Consider the following 17,601-nt stretch of genomic DNA (forward strand, 5'->3'; position numbering starts at 1 on the left):
TATATCAGCACCTTCCTATATTCGGTATTTTGACGATTTTATGTACAGTATTCACCGAAATTGTTTGAAATTTCATATTTAAAGTTCCTAATAGGTATTACAGCCTGTGACAGAAAATTGTCTATGCAGGTCGAGTTCTTCGTATAGCCTCGATATAAAGGTACCTCCCTATATTCGGTATTTTGATGATTTTGGCTACATTATTCACTGGATTTTTTTTTCAAATTTCGTATTTGAATATTGTAATGGCCTTTGACCGGTCCAGGTCTTCGTATAGACCTTAATATAACGGATATATTCGGTATTTTTAAGATTTCAACAGAATTTCTAACGGATTTTTTTTTTGAAAATTTCCAAAATTAGTTCCAAATGGTGGAGGGTATTCAAAGTTCGGCCCAGTCGAACATACTGCTTTTTTACTTGTTTGAACTTGTTTATGAGCTCTTGGTGCCAGCTTGGTAACTCTTGGTGCCAGCTTGGTGACATATCCATTGTAGAATAAGGGGAAATGATTCTGTTTCGCAACTAGCTGAACTTAATTGACCTTAATATTGGCAATGGGATTTTTTGCTGGATTAACAGACAAATCGATTGGACTATTTCCATACTGAATTATTTGCGGGGAAACCCAATAGCTCAAAATTCCGGAAAATCATAACTTCATTTTTATGACAAACCCTACTTCTCGACCAAATTCCCCATCAAGATTAAGTTTTGTTATTTTAAAGGCCGTTTTGGTTCGAAATGGATATTACAGCCATTTTTGTAGGCGAAGATGCTGCTCACTGAAAACAACAAATTCTCTTTTATAGGCTTACACACTAACATAATTAAGTCGCTTCAAATTTAATAACAACAAGGAGGATAACGTTCAGGAGCACACACATTACTAGGATAAACCCCTTTTGTTTTCAGTTTCAAACACCATTTCACTTGCCAACCGATTTTCAATTTTGTAGTTTATTTCTATCCCGGTAACCAGGAGGGTTTCCCTCCTCTTCATCATTGGATTTTCTTAGCAAACGGCAAGTAGCAAATGAATTTCAAAAGTAGATTGTGTTTTTCGATTATTTTTGCCATTAAGATTTAATTTTGAAACGGAAATTAAATGGTAACCTTTTCCCTTTGCCGTAACTGATGAAATGAGGACGAGAAAGGAGAAACAAAGCAGCATGTGCCCTCCCCACTTAACCAACCATTTATCTCCTTATTTTCAAAGAGACTTAGAACAGGGGGACTTACACGTTTCTAGGAGATCTGCTTTTCAATGGGAAGAAACAAACGAGTCCTTAAAATGTATTTTATTTTTAGTCAACCGGACTATTTAGCTCTGCTTGGCATTCTAACAAAATTGCAGGACATTCATGGCAAACTAACCCTCCCCCCAGGCAATGACATTGTATGATCAGAGTTATTACTTGTTCCCCCTTTTCCCTTCTCTGCCATAATTTCAGTTTACCCACAAAAAGGAAAACAGAGAACATTGACTCGGCCTGTTGACCGGCTCGTCCTTCTCCAATGGCATAGGCATGTCCGCTGTGCAACATTTTCAATTCTCTCTGTCTGTCTGTTTGTTGCAACAGGACGAAACAACTTTAATTATCTGCCAAAGTAAATATAGTCGCTGCTGTTTTGTTTTTGTTGTTGTTGCAGGACAACAGAGTAAATAAAAACAACGGCGCTAACAAGCCTACTCTTCTTCAGCCGAAAATAACAGCCACAATTCCAGGAGCCCAGTTGGCCTGCCACTAGCTGTGAACTGCAAACTTAAGTCAACAATGAAACATGCATTGGCAGTGGTCAGGCACGAAGTTATTATTCGCCCCGAAGCAAGTCCACGGAAGAGATCAAATAATGCCATAAAATTCCATAGCCAACAAAAGGCCTTTGCAGTTGCACTTCTAACGCAGAGATTACCGGTTGAATAGCCCAGGTCTGTCACGGCATTCAAGGGAAGCGTCGCAATGTTTGGCAGGCTAAAATTGGTTGGATTGTTGCTCTTAATGTGCCTGCTGCACTGGACCTGCAGCATTGTGAATCCCGACAAGGAGTCTGCCAGTATGGTCATCTATCTTCAGAAACCCAGTAGCCTTGGCCCTCGCACCTGGTTGGCCGGTGTCAACTGTTTGGATCAGATAACCCGTTTGTTCTTTCGCACACGAGAAAGCTTGACGCGTTCACCGAACATGGTTATGACGGTTGCCAAGAATATGTCCACGCCCGCTGCCCAAATTCAAGAGGGGTTCCTGAAAATAATGATGGAGGCTGTCAGCGAACTGGACCCGGTCCACAAACGCTATCAAATGCGCATTGTGTCCGATGCCCAACCCTACCTGAGGTACAAAATGAACCAACACGAATTGGTACTGGCCGACTATTACGTCATTGTGGTGGATTCGTTGATGCGCTTGGCCAACCTCCTGCAGAACTACGTTAGCCACATGCTGTCGTGGAATCCCGGTGCACGTTTCCTGATACTCTACAATAATGCCAAGAATCGCAACAATGCTGATGCCACGGCTGAAACAGTTTTCCAGGTCATGCTGGACCAGTTCTATATCCATCGCGTGGGCCTGCTGTATGCCACCACGGACACACGATATGTCTTCAAGGTCTTGGATAATTTCAATAGCTCTTCGTGTCGCAAACTCAAAGTCAAACACTTTGCCGAATGTCAAGAGGGTAGTGTGGTGACGAAAAACTTTGGAGCTCTGCAACGTAGTCTGGATCGGTTCCTGAGTAGCCTGACGCTGACCAATTGTACATTTTATATGTGTGCTTCCATTTCGGCTCCATTTGTGGAGGCAGATTGTGTTTTCGGTTTGGAGATGCGGATCATAGGGTTTATAAAGAGGCGATTGAATTTCAATGTAAGTTATGTGGAAGTGTGGGGTGTTTTGGCGATTTGAAAAGTGTGAGAAGGCATTTGCGGGAGGAGAGAAGATGGATAGTAAAGATAATGGAGAAGAAGGTCAACGAAACCATGTGGGCCGCATGTAGGAAATAAACATTTGTTCAGTGGATGGCTTTAGGGACGCCAGAGAGAGAAAGATATAAAGAGAGAGAGAGGGAGGGATTAACACACTAAGAACCTGAGAACTTTTGTTCATAAATCTGAAATTTGAGGGGGTATTCTTAACGAGGGCTTCTTATATTTATTTTAACGTCAAAATCCGAGGACCAACATCGGTATCTGTGCAAGATGAACTTTGGTGACCTCTGTCGTTTTTTGAACGGTCGTATGATCTTACTAACTGACAGATGGACATAGTTGAATCAGTGTATATATATTTTAGGGACTCTCTTTACTCCCACAAACGCCTATGACTTCCGCACTTGTCAAAACGACAGCCCAAAGCTTAGTATAGGATACCGATACAATATATCGCACAATATTTTATTTCCCCGTTCTCTAAGATCATCCAACAATGTGAACACGAAAGTCGCGGTGTTCAAGAGGAGGCTGGCAATTGGACCGGCCTCTTGGGCAGGTTGAATGAGAAGTCTTGCGACTTTATCATGGGCGGTTTCTATCCGGACAATGAAATCATCAGCAATTTTTGGGTTTCCGACACCTACTTGGAGGATTCCTACACCTGGTATGTCAAGCTAGCCGACCCACGGCCTGCCTGGATGGCTCTCTATTCCATATTTGAAGATCTCACTTGGCTTGCGTTCATCGTTATGCTGCTGATTACTTGGCTGACCTGGTTTGTGTTGGTGTATTTTTTGCCCGAGCCTCCGGAGACGAGGGAATGGTCCCTGACCGGCATCAACAGCATGGCTGTGTCGATTTGTGTATCGGTCAATGAGCGGCCGTTGTGTATGGCTTCCCGGTTTTTCTTCATCTCCTTGGCTTTGTATGGACTGAATGTTACCTCGACGTATACCTCAAAACTGATTTCGGTCTTCTCCAATCCGGGGTATTTGCATCAAATCGACACCCTTCCAGAGGTGGTGGAGGCTGGCATACCATTTGGTAGGTAAAACCAAGATTTGCTAAAAGTTAATCATTTCATTTGAACTCTCTTTAGGTGGCTATGAGGAGAGTCGCGATTGGTTTGACAACGATGAGGATTATTGGGTCTTCGATAGATACAATGACTCTTCTGATTTTGAACCCCTTACGAGGAATCTAGTTTGGGTCGAGCGAGGGAAACGGGTGATATTAAGCCGCCGCATGTACATCATGCAAAGTGCCTTGGCCGACAACATTTATGCCTTTCCCGTCAATGTCTTCTCCAGTCCCATGCAGATGATTATGAAGCCCGGCTTCCCCTTTCTGTACGAATTCAATTTGATGATACGCTACATGCGCGATTTTGGATTTTTGAATAAAATCCACCGAGACTTTGTCTACAACAATACCTACTTGAATCGCATTGCGAAAATGAGGCCAGATTTCAAAGGTGAGCGTTTGGTGGCACACAGTGTAACAGGAGAATTGTATTTTTTTTGTCTTTTGCAGAGAAAGTCATTGTCTTAAGAATGGACCATTTGCAGGGAGCCTTCTCGATTTTGAGTGTCGGGGTATGTGTCAGTGTGGGATTATTTTTGGCAGAGTTATTGGTATTCCATGTCGGTGGACGATGCTCTTCCAAATCAGGCCACAAGAAACGGCAACGGAAGCGAGACAAAACAAGAAAACGAAAACGTAACAAATCGTCGGAGGAAATCGTGATCTATTGGAATGAAATCCATGTGCAAAAGGATATGGGTTCAACTCCGCTGAAGCGAAGGATTGTCCACAAATCGGCGGATGAATGAGGCGAAACTGTGATAACATCAGTTCTAGAATTGTGGGAGGGGATTATTGAGGTGAAATAAATATTTGCTTACATTTGAGATATATCGTTAATTATTGAGGGATGGTCTCAGACTGACTTATCTAAGTTTTTAAATACTTTATCCCGATCTATGTTCGATTTTGAAAACATAACAGTATTTGTGATTTAGCATAGAGGAAGTGTCTTCTGACACCGCCTCCAATTCCAGCAACGGAACAACTGCGAATTTACAGCCCTGAATTCTATTGCATTTTGCCTGTTAATGAAGTGTCGCAAAATTACTTTGCCACAAATTCATTCATCCGTCGTCATGCAGGGGGACCAATACTTGTTTCCCATGTTAGAGCGAGGCACCACAACCCACCTCCTCGTCTCGCAACATGTATGAACGGGTGTTTATTTGCATCGCCTGGAGGTGGCAGACTAGCGCGACCACTTTGGCTCATAAAACCCAAATCACTCACTGAATGTAAACAATTCTGAGAAACGTGATGTTTCATGGTGGCAGGGCAGTTCGCTCTTGCACTGAATCGCCGAAGAAAACACAAACAAGGAAGGAAAGGAGAAGAGTCATAAAATTGTGACACACCACCGGGGGGGACGACGATGTTTTGTTATTGGACATCATGTAATGCTGTTTCCTAGGAACAACATCTATTTTGTTGTAACGAGATGGGAAAGGAAGGCTACTCCGTCTCCGTCAAGTGTGAGAATCTTTGAAAGAAAAGTGGGATCTCGTATTGAATCCACATTGCATGGCCGTTTTTCAGAAGCATTATTGAAGAACTCTCCCTCTGCCCTCCGCTCCTCCTTCGTACTCTCCTCCAAAGGGGTCCTCCAATAATATTGCAAACTACTACAAAATTGTGTGGCTATGTAAACAAATCGTAAATTTCAATTTTACGACTTAATTCGGCATTTAGTGCGGGAACAGCATCTAACAAACGATCACTCGCCTCCACAACACATAGTAAGTGGTTTTTACGCTGCGTATGTTTTTTTTATTTGCTCACTACTCGCAGCTACAGAAATCAAAACAACAATAAAAAAGGCATTGGTGTCGATGTTTTTGAAAACAACTGAATTGTGAATTCGGTTAATGATCGTACGAGGGTGGTTTCCGCGGGCGAAACAACTGAAGTTAGGATTTGGAAATTTTACATGTGGGTCAATATGGGTGTGTAGGTGAGAGATAAGGCTGGGTTTTGGGAAATTCGAAATATAAGTGTACTACAAATACTAAAAGTTGCTAAAAATTGAATTCGTTGATGGAGTGTGGGATAGATATACCTGGTGGAAATGGAAGGTCTCAAATTTTAAGGTGGTTTTGGAAATACGTGCTAAAAAGAACTTATTGGTACTTTTGATATTTAGGGAAGAAATATAATTTGAAATCTAAAATTTCGTAATAGGATCACACTTTTGCGGTAAGGTTGATATTTGAAGGTGGATTAAAAATTACGCACTTCAAAAGTACTTAATGTTATCAAAAGTATTATTTGAATGGAGAGTCGCCGATAGGGTGTAGTGTAGATGTATCAAAGTGTTTTTGGAAATTCGAACTAAAAGTGTACAAAAGGCACTACATTTTGTACCATTTGATATTATGTGAGCGGATAGAGTAAAAATCTTGACATTTGCCATAAGATATATGTTTGGGAAGTAGGCGTGGTATGAGGAGGTGTTTTTCGTACTTAGTGTGAAAACTGTACTAAATTTGGTACAATTTGGTTTTGGGTGAACGATTGTAGCTGGAAATTGGAAATGTTTATATTGAAATCACTGCTGGTGTATTGGTTTAAATAAAGAAGTGGTTTCCTAATATATTCGGCATTTTGACGATGGAATTTCATATTTGAAGTTCATAATAGGTACTACAGCCTGTGACAGAAAATTGTCTATGCAGGTTCAGGTCTTCATATAGCCCCGATATAACGGTACCTCCCAATATTCGGTATTTTAATGATTTTAGCTAAATTATTAACCGGATTTTTTTAAGTTTCTTATTTGGATATTGTAGTGGCCAAAAGTTGCCTATGCAGGTCCACGTCTTCGTATAGACCCCAATATAACGGCTATATTGGGTATTTTTAAACTTTTAACAGAATTTTTAACGGATTTTATTTTTTTGAAATGTCCAAATTCATTCCAAATGGCGGACGGTATTCAGAGTTCGGTCCGTCCAAACCTACTGTTTTTTTTTTACTTTTTTTAATATCTTTATTGTTTTACACAATAAATTTGGATGCCTCACTAATATTTACATTGACGGGCCATTGGACAAGTCGACATGTCATGGTGTGACATTTGGTTGGATGTCTAGCATTGCAATACTACATTGCATGGCATGACATAAATAATCAAACATGGCGAAGCCAATAACTTTTTGCACTTTTTAGAATCCAGTTGAGGATCATCAATTCTCTTCATTCCACACCCACCTCTTCGAACGTATTTTAAAAGATCGCGGCGTGTGGTTCCCCATTTCAAGTGTTGCTTTTGTAGTGGCGTTTATTCATGTTTTGTTTTGATTTCTTTTGCGTTGTTTACGTTTTCTGTGGTCTCAACGGACGAACGAACGAACCAACGACTGACATTCGTTCGTTCATTCATTCATTCATGTTTGCTCTCTTGTTACTACCACTGCAACAATTTCCACCCCGCCCGCCCCACACACACACACACACAATATGCAGTGGCAACAACTGCAACTGGTGGCAATAACAATATTTTAATTACTTCGACCGCTTAATGTCTGTGTGTGTGCGTTTTCTTGACGGAATCTACTCCCGCATGTCCTCGTTTTCGAATGCAAATCTCGTAACAAAATACGGCAACGCTGTGGATTTCTGTTTCTGATGGTCACTGATGTCGTCGTTGGCTAAACAAACGGGCAAATCATCAGCAGAACGCCCATAAAAATCATTTTATGTTTAAAGTTCGTGTTGTTATTTGCAAAACAACAATGTGTTGTTGTTGTTGGTGGTGGCTTTGTGTGAAATATGTTCTGGTCCATCCAGGGCAATAATAAACAAAGGAAATTTGGCGGTTTCCACTTTAAGCGACGTAGTGTTTTATATTTTTGTTGTATTTTTGGGTCCTATGTAAACAAGGTTTTTGCAGGGAGTTCCTCTTTACCGCTCGCCTCATAAACTTGCGATTTGACTATTTATCGAATGTTATAAACAAATGCTAATTTCATATTTTAATGAGGTGATTTTTTGTAAATGCAAATATCAGAAGAAAAAAAAAAAACGTACGATTCGCGAAAAAACACTTGGCGCCAAGATGCTCTCTTTAGCCGGAATAATTTGTGTTCTTGCAATGTGATACGGATACGATAATGCAATACAAGACAATTGCGCATTTGTTGTTGTTATTGTTGCGCCCGTAATAATCAGGGTGTTCCTAGAAAATGTTGTGCTTGCAACAAAGCTGTAGAGCTTTTAATGGGTTTTGGGTGAAACAATTTTAAACAAAGTAAATCAAGAACAGTAGTGCTGAGGCGTTGCTTGGCAGTAAACCGTCAGTTTGGCGACAATGTATGATCCTTTGACAAAATTGAACCAGTAAGGGAAAGTCAAAAATCGAGCGGGGCCTCTCCCCTATACCACTAGGGGGGAGAGGGAGCTAATGTATGGAAGGCATATCCAATTCTGAATCGATTTTCACCAAATTTGATGGAGACCTTGTTATCTTATATAACTGTTAACATTGCTATAGAATGAATGATATCACTTCCAAAAAGGATTATAGTAAACAAGTAAAAAAGTAGCTAGGTTCGGCCGGGCCGAACTTTTTATACCCTCCACCATTTGGAAGAAACTTGAAAATTAAAAAAAAAAAAAAAAAATGTCGGAAATTACCGCTCGAATGGAGGCTATACGAAGACGTGGTCCTGCATAAGTAATTTGTGTCAAATGCTGTAGTCACGGTTCCGAACTTTATATACGAAATTTCAAATAATAATAATAATGAATAATGTCGCAAGAATCATGAAAATACCGGGCCGTTATCGGGCGCTATACAAAAACGTGGACCTATTGAGACAATTCTCTTCTAAGGGGTAATACTCAGAAGGAACCCCTTGTGTGGATTTTAAGACGATTCCATTAAAAAACTTGGCTCAAATCATAAAAATACCGAAAATCTGTGGGGGGGCATTATATGGGGACTATATGATACCTATAAAGACAAATCTCTTCTAGGGAATAAAGTACTCACAAGGAACTCCTTGTGTGGATTTCAGATAATTCGGTTGGAAAATGTGGCTAAAATCATCAAAATCATCATTGTTGTGGAGTGAATATTACGAATAAGAGGGACTTAAAAGCCAAATCGGATAAAACATATATATGGTAGCTATAGCTATATCTGATCCGATTTTCACCAAATTTGATGTAGTTCCTTCTAGACTGAATTCGCCCAGATGTGCCAAAATTCAGGTCGTTTGGTCTGTTATTAGCCATCTGGTGCACAATTAAATTGAAATCTGTTGAAGATATATGTGGGAGCTATATCCGAATAGGAACCGATCTTGATAAAAGTTGACAAAGGTATTTTTAAACTATATTTGATTTCTGGTACCAAATAGCATTCTTGTGGATTGCATATGACGAATGTGAGGGACTTAAACACCACATCCGATGAAACATAAATATGAGAGCTATAGCTATATCTGAACCGATATTCACCAAATTTGATGTACTTACTTAAATTTGGTCGGATCTGCAAAATTCAGGTCATTTGGATTGATATTGTTCATTTGGAGCACAATGACTCGAAATATGTTGAAGATATATGTATCTGAATTTTTTACCAATTTCAATAGGGTTTGTCCTTGGGACAAACAAATATTGTTTGGAAACATTCTCTGGGCTAAATAGTTCACTAAGAGCGATTTAAAAGAGACCCTCTTCTACTAGTTTTAAAATAAACAAAATATCCCAATTGGGAAAACTTCGGAAAAAGTTCGCAATACTTTTAGAGGATGTGATACTAGATCATTTGAAAGGGTACTTCGGCACTATTTTGAATGAAAGAGTATTATTGATGCCATAAACAATTTTTTGGAAGAGAAGTCTTGAAAACATTTTCTATTTTAAAGTCATATAACCTTTTCCAATTTATAAACTGTTTTTTCTTTTTGTCAACATATTTCTCTTTTTTTCAAATGAAGAAATCTGTCTACTCAGCCCACATTTTTTTTTTGCCGAGCAATAAAACTTTTAATTTTTTTTTCTCACACTTTGCTGTTGTTTTCCTTGGTTGGGTCACAGAAGAAAGTTATGTTTGCTTGCAGTTCAAACCGCAATAACAATCATACTAAAAGTCGAGAAGGAGCCGAGCAAAAAATCCGACTATAATTTATCAAAATAATGCATAAATTCCTGACGCCAACTTCTTTGCCCGTCGCTTTCGGTGGTTTGACTTATTTTTTTCAGCTCCTCCAAATATTATTGTTGTGTGCACGAAGAAAGTTCCATGGAAATGTAACAAAATGTGGCTATGCGGCATTTTGAGAAAGAAAGTTTTCTTGAGGAAGCAAAACTAAAGGAAGGGGGATGTAAAAAAAAAATGGCAAGGACAACAAGGGCAATAAAAAATTATGATACTTCAGCTAGACTCTGGGAACACATATGTTTTAAATGTGATCACGTAAAGTCGCTGCATTAAAAATACAATTTTTTTCTGGGCGGGGGTGGGGGAAAACATTTAAAAATGTCCTACACCAAAACGTTGTTCGCAGAAAGGATGTTACATAGTAGGAGAACCTTGCCGAAAGTTATTGGGTGGTTGTTGTAATGTCTGCTTGTTTTATTGTTTTTTTTTATATTATTTCGTTGGGCATCATTGACTAATGGCTTAAGGAGGATAAAAAAAACATTGTCATTGAAAAAATCGTTTGAAGGACATGCAATTTTCAGCATGATGTTTCGAGGACAAATCTGTCCATTTCCTCAATTATCTGGAGTTATAAGTTTTTATAATCCATTGAAATTTTGAAATCGAAAATATTTTCTTTACAAAAGCATTGGTAGAATAAAGAAGTTAACCTCGTGTTATGATACGTTTACAATAATTACATAATTAAATGAGGCCATTTCATAAACACAAATTAGAGATGGGTACCTTATTTTTATTTATTTAAATTTGTGGAGGTAAATTACAGAGCTGTACTATTTTGAATGAGGTTACCTTCTTGATGTACTTGTGAACCGATTTTGACAACATTTTAGGCACTTATTTCTGAGCTGTATCTGACATCTGGTACCAAAGATCATTGTTGTGGAGTGAATATTACGCATGTGAGAGACTTAAAAACCAAATCGGATGAAACATACAGGATGATATGAAAAAACTGCAACCAAATTCATACTCCTGTCATTTTTAAGCCACTCGTCCGACAACTGTTAAAAATATTGTAGTGACAGCTCATTTTATTGTTTACAAGCCTACAAAAGGGAGGGAGAACTAAAGCCTTGGGCACGCAAACATTTTGGGCCAAAATACCGCAGAGCAACATTCATTGGTCGTTTGAAGGCCATAATTCGTGCCAAACGTTACGAATTCGAACAAATCTAAACTTATTCTAAAATGTGATGCTATTTCCGACATTTTTTGCTTTCATTCAATAAATTAAAAAAAATATATGTAAAAATTATGGCGTTTGACTTTGGTGCAGCTTTTTTTATCTCACGCTGTATATGGGAGATAATCCAAATCTGATCCGATCTCGATTAAAATTGACAGAGGTATTTCTGGGTACCAAATATTATTCTTGTGAAGTCCATATTACGCATGTGAGGGACTTAAAATCACAAATCGGATGAAACTTATGTATGGGCGCTATAACTATATCTGAACTGATTTTCACCGAATTTGAAGTACTTGCTTCTACACTGAATTCGGTCGGATGTGTCAAAATTCAGGTCATTTGAACTGACTATATCGAGCTATATCGAAATTTGTACCGATTCTCACCAATTTCAGTTGGGTTCGTGGTTGGGCCAAGCATATATTGTTTGGAAAATTTGATCTCAATCGGATAATAAATGCGACCTCCTTTTTTTTGAACAAAAATACATGGACTAGCGGATGGACAGACAGACGGACCGACATGCATAAATCGACTCAGAAAGTGATTCTATGAAGATCCTCAAAAGTAAGTATGTTTCCATCTCGCTTCCTCCTCCGTGTTACAAACAAATACACAAAGACATAATACCCTTATCACTATGTGGTGTAGGGTATAAAAAGGATATGCTTTTTTGTAGTAACCCGCAAAAGAAATGACGTACAGTTTCTCGACATGTTTTTAATATTCAGTGCCAGTGAAAGACCCCCTAAGGGGTTTGATTTTCGAGTTATCTTCAGACTGTAAGCTACAATTGTTGACCGGTTTAATGTTTTATTATTTTCTCTTGCCAAAAAAACAACGAATGTCACACCGATTTAAACGACCACTTAAATAATGAGCGGTCATTTCGTTGGTCACACACATAGACACACACACACATTAACTGTGACTCTATATTGTTTCTGGGTTCATTTTAAATAAATTTAGCCTTCACTAGACATACGGGCGTCAAATTTTGGGTGCACAGCTTTTTTGGCCATAGCTGTGAGTGTATGGGTATGTGGTCCAAACAAGACATATATGAGACGGTGCGCATTTGTAGTGTACAGTAGATGCTCACAAATGTGGATTCATAGGCTGAACAACATCAACATGACACGATATGGGTGGCCCATAAAATATAGCGGGTTCTCTGAGAAATAATGTGTTCTCTACTCTATTTTATAAATGAAAATGGAACTGTTCTGTTTTGTCTTCTCTTTTTTGAGAGAAAAATAACTCCGAAGAAGGAGGATTTAAAAAATCGAATTTGTTGTCCCCCCCCCCCTCTTCGGGGAGTCCACTGTGCCCACCGTCAATGAATGTAAGTGTGTGTATGCTCTCAATTCATTTTTATCACAAGTAATTTTTATAGCCAAGTAAAAATACTGCGACGCGTCTTGTTTTTTGTGTTCAGCTTTTTTGTGGACTTCTTAACAATCGCAAATAAAACGAAGAAAATGAGCAGAGAATACAAAGAACAAAAATATACACTTAGACAAGAATATAACAAAATTCATTGAATACTAACACGCCAGTGGCAGGAGCGGAAAGTCAAGGCCACAAAAATTGATGGCCTTTAAGGGATGTTTGTGTGTGTGTGTGAAATATGTATACAAATATTAGAGAGAAAAAACAAATGGCTTAAAAAATTTCTTCACGATTTTTTTAACAACTGCTCTATCTTAGCCGTAATCAGGTTTGCGATATTCAGATTAAAGCATCAGAAGAGATCTCCCTGATGTGTGTTCAACTTAGTCACGATATAACGCTGAAGGCCTTTCCATAGGCCAATTCTACTCCCTGTCCCTAGTCTATGTCGTTTTTATCTGTTGACGTTGGTTTTTGTTTTTTTTTTTAACTTAGAAAACGTCCATTGACTGCATTGATCTCTCAGACGCTTTAAGGAACGCGTCAGTCAGTCAAGCAGCCAGTCAGTAATCGTGTTCTTTTTTGTGTTCGTTTTTTTTTTCGTTTAGAAAATGCGTTTTATTTTTTTGTTTTTTGAATTAGAAAATGCGTTTCCACTTTTCTTGTTGCTTGTAAAAATAGATTACAACATTTTGTAATGCGTCGTGTCTCTGTGACTTTGCTAATTGATTTGTTTATTAGAGCATTAAATTTACTTATTTTAATTCAGTTTATAAACAATGCTGTAATATTTGTTTCCCCTTTTTTTAGGGGATGTAGAAGGTAGTGGCGGCGGGGGATGAAGTGGAGATATTTTGGAAGAAAGCTGAGAAGTAGGTACTAAGTAACTCCTGATATGCAGTAGGCAATAAAAATTGACTCAATTGTTAGTTTTGTTTTTGGTGAGAGAAGTGAGGAAAATGAAGACAGCCTCGTCGGTCGACAAACTCTATGGCTAATGTGGTTGTGTCTGTGAGATACAAAAATAATTAAAGAGATTCTAATAAATGGTCAGTTTTTAAAAGCTGGAGTTCTCTTATATAGTTGTCTGCATACCCTCCCCACACCCAAAATAGGAGAATAAGGCTAAATTTATCTATATTTTTATACCCTCCACCATTCCGTTTGTAGCTTTTCGAAATATTCATGATAGACCCTACAAAGTATATATATTCAGGAGCAGCGTAAAATTCTAAGACGATTTGGGGATGTCTGTCTGCCCGTCTATCTGTCTATTGTACATCTTTCGAATCGAATTGAGATAGAAGACTAAAATTTGACATTCATGTATATTTTACCAGTAGGCAGGTTAAATTCGTAAATAAAGTATGTGAGCCCACGTTTTCGTATGGCCCCCATATAACGGTACCTCCCTTTATTCGGTATTTTAATGATTTTAACGACATTATTCGCTGGAATTGTTTCAAATTTCGTATTTGAAGATCTTAATGCGTACTACAGCCTATGGCAAAAAATTACCTTTACAGGTCCACGTCTTTGAATAGCCCCCGCATAGAGGTCATCATTTAAACGGCATTTTACGAAATTTGTTTAAATTTTTCTAGTTCCTTCCAAGTGTTGGAGGCTATAAAAAGTTCGACCCGGCCGAAATTAGCTGCTTTTTTACTTGTTTTGAACGAATGCTGATGATTTGTTGCCATGGTATTGTTTGTTTTTTGAGGGACGGGCCATACGGTTTGCTTGAACTTTATTCTCAACGGCTTTGGAAATTGAGGGGAAGGACTCCACAAGCGAACCACTTAACCCACCTAGTGTCCTATGCTGCTTCTTTTTTCTTTTTAGAGTTTGTTTTTGGTCGATGAAGCCATCAAATCATTATCATTAGTTTAATGTCACCATCGCCTGGGTTTGGATGTTAGTTTTTTGTTAGTTTTTTTTTTTTTTTTTTGACATTCCGGCCCTAAAAATAGGACATTGTGTTTATTCTAACAACCAAACCAAAAATTGATCTCCAATAGAAGAAACAAGCAATGTTACTCCGAAAAAATGTTATCCATTTTTGAATAATTTAAGATATTTTTCGAAGCTCATTTTCTTCCGGTGTAAACCTGAATCTCCCCAAACGTCCATTAACCATTGCCCAAACCAAAGAGGGTGTTTTATTGATTTTGAGATTACCTTTTCCGCAAGGTGCTAATATTTTTGGTCATTTTCTTTACGTCTGCCTCTCTGCCTCTCTATCTGTCGCTTGGATTGTGCTTCAGTGTTTCAATGGCTGTACTCACCTTTTCCTTTGGCGTTTGTCAAATGCAATATTCACCGGCACGCCCAATTCCAAATCTTCGATGTCATCAATATTCTTAGCCATGCTCTGGAATTTACGTGAAGTACAATCTTGACTGTCGAAATTATTGGAGAGTATCGAACCAGCGCCAATTGTGCCACCACCTTCTCCTTCTCCTCCTCCACCTTCGCCTCCTCCATCGTCGTCATCGTCATTAGTAGCTGCTGCAGTGTCGTCATTTATAACAGCTTCACCCACAGCCGTCAGGGTACCCATAACGCCCATGCCAATGGCACTCACACCGGCTGCACCAGCGCCACCACCGGAAATAGCACCAACCGGAGCGATTTCCGCCTCAGTGCCGCAATGTTGCACAATGCAAACAAAAAGGCAGCAATAGAAGGATACCAAGAAGTGCCAGCAAAGGCAAGATGGCCAAAAACAACAAATACTGCTGCTAATGCTGAAGCCTCGATAACTGCTCCGGCTGCGATTATGGTCAAAGTAACTACTGCTCCTGCTGCTGAAGGTGGGGGGAGCTGTGGCTTTTGTTGAAACTCTTTTCAAATGGGTCCTGCTGGCTGTGGTTAACAATTCTGCTTCCTTGGTGCTCATTGAATGCCTCGACATTGTCGCAGTCAATAAAATCTGAATCAGCAGGACTTTTCTCGGCTATTCGATTTAGATCTCTGTTGGTAAAAGAAGAAGAAAAATAAATGATTTTAAAGTTGATGTTTTCAAAATATTTTTAAGTTATGTAGGTATGTGAGCATTTAATTCGTAAAAGTCTCTCCCTTGATTAATGTCCATGGTCGGCTTTCCACCAAACATCATCATGTTTCCTCGTCGTCATTGTTCCCCCCCCCCCCGCATTTGGAACATAATCATCGCAAATTTCTTTCGAATCCTGTCAATTGTCAAATCAATTTGAACTTGTCACTCAAATTTTGACAACTTCTTTAGAAATCGGTTGCACGTTGAGCGGAGTTACGTTTCAATCCAACCGATGCTGATGATTTGTTGCCATGGCAATGTTTGCCTTTTTGGGGGACCGATCAAACGGTTTGTTTGAACTTTATTCTCGCACCGGCTTCGCAAATTGAGAGGAAGGACCCAACAAGCGAACTTCGAACCGCCCGCCCCACCAAGTGTCCTATGCTGCCGCTTCTTTTTTCTTTTGAGAGCTTTTTTTGGGTCGATGAAACCATCAATTTAGCTTCGATTAGTTCAATGTTTCCATCGGCTGGGTTTGGTTGGTAGTGTCAGATTTTGTTTTTTTTTGACCGTTACGGTTTGTCGGTTGTGTGAATGTGGGCAGAGATTTCCAAGAATTTTGTTGGATTAACTAATTGCTGGATGTTGTGTGGTTTTTGGTCTTTTGTGCTTCGTTTTATTCCAATTTTTTTTTTAGCAGCCTTTTTATCGTTCGAGTACAGAGTGTGTCAGGGAGAGAGGGGTGTGGGAAAGGAAGGAAGAATAAAGAGTAACAATTCGATGACTGAATTAGAAGTAGAAAAGGGGAATGTTTAATTTGAAACGATCTAATCGCCATTCAATAGGGTTTATGTACAGAGGTGTCCAATATTCGGTACGCTGAAAATTTCTTTGCTATAATTTTAATTCTGTGTGAGAATGGGTATCGAAAACTACAATATTTGCTAAAGTTACATTATTTCTACAGAGAACAGGATTTTTTTTAAAACAAAGTATTTTTGATATCAGTGATTCAGATTATGGTCACTTAACTTCGCCAATTTGCCCAAATTATTTACAGCTTACGTTCAACTGCCTATCCTGCTCTGCCACTGTAAATCCCCGACTGGGTATTTGCAAAAAAAAAAACACCTCAACTAAAGTCCGCCACCATTTAGTGACATTCCTGACACGCTCGGCATTAGAAGAAGGTAGACATTTTCATGCAACTATAACCCCGCAACATGTTAAAGGGTTTCGGTTTCGTTCGCCTTCTGCTGTGGACCTGAGCCGCAAGGGTGTTGCTTGGCCCCTCTTCAAATTGCAAATTGCCGGCAAGTGCCATTCACGGACGACAATACATCAGTGCAACACTTCGATAGAGTTTCTCGTATTTCATTTGTTAAGTCTTCTTGTTCGACAGTTTATCCCCATGATTGTCGGTCTGTCCGTTCGCATCCACCATCCACTCGTTCGAACGCCAATTGAATGCCTTAGAAACAAAAGCGTCCAAACAAGTTGCCGCTTGAGAAGGAGGAGTTCTTCATTTCAATTAATTGCTTCTGTTTTAGGCAATTAATTTTGTTACTATTTTTTGTTGGATTTTTGTTCGGTTTTTTGCTATTGTTGTTGTGGTTGTTGTTGTTGCTCCCTTTGTACTGAATGAGTTTTAGGAAACTGTTAATTTTAGTTGCTGCTTTGCATGTTGAGGGCTCATGTGCACGGGATGGTGTGTGTGTGTTGGTCTGCGTGTGACAGTTCGGTGTTCATTAAATCTTTTGCCAAAAGGGAATACAATAGCAGCAGCAACAACAACAACAACAGCAAAAAAAAAAACGTTATTCTAA

At 39.1% G+C, this 17,601-nt stretch overlaps 2 protein-coding genes across 2 annotated transcripts in view; one reads left to right on the top strand and one right to left on the bottom strand.

Moving 5' to 3' along the window:
- The window catches only part of LOC131802938 (uncharacterized), a 41,351-nt gene that overhangs the window by 15,361 nt on the left and 8,389 nt on the right, over positions 1–17,601 (bottom strand). Inside the window, exon 2 of the mRNA XM_059123734.1 lies at positions 15,063–15,750. Coding sequence (XP_058979717.1) covers positions 15,063–15,691 — 629 coding nt within the window. The 5' untranslated portion in view covers positions 15,692–15,750. The remainder of the gene's footprint in view (positions 1–15,062; positions 15,751–17,601) is intronic.
- On the top strand, positions 1,562–4,797 carry LOC101887404 (uncharacterized). Its single transcript, XM_005185230.3, has 4 exons — positions 1,562–2,870; positions 3,418–3,979; positions 4,035–4,409; positions 4,469–4,797. Exons 1-4 carry the CDS (start codon positions 1,965–1,967, stop codon positions 4,765–4,767), a joined length of 2,142 nt encoding a protein of 713 aa, XP_005185287.3. The 5' UTR covers positions 1,562–1,964; the 3' UTR covers positions 4,768–4,797.

This window comes from Musca domestica, unplaced genomic scaffold, assembly GCF_030504385.1.
Source record: "Musca domestica strain aabys unplaced genomic scaffold, Musca_domestica.polishedcontigs.V.1.1 25, whole genome shotgun sequence".
In the NCBI taxonomy this organism is placed as follows: Eukaryota; Metazoa; Arthropoda; class Insecta; order Diptera; family Muscidae; genus Musca; species Musca domestica.

Excerpts from the sequence above, each read along its gene's own strand:
- LOC101887404 (XM_005185230.3), top strand. The coding sequence starts at position 1,965 with ATGTTTGGCAGGCTAAAATTGGTTGGATTGTTGCTCTTAATGTGCCTG. Across the intron at positions 2,871-3,417 it reads AGAGGCGATTGAATTTCAAT|ATCATCCAACAATGTGAACA; the intron begins GTAAGTTATGTG and ends CCGTTCTCTAAG. Across the intron at positions 3,980-4,034 it reads GGAGGCTGGCATACCATTTG|GTGGCTATGAGGAGAGTCGC; the intron begins GTAGGTAAAACC and ends AACTCTCTTTAG.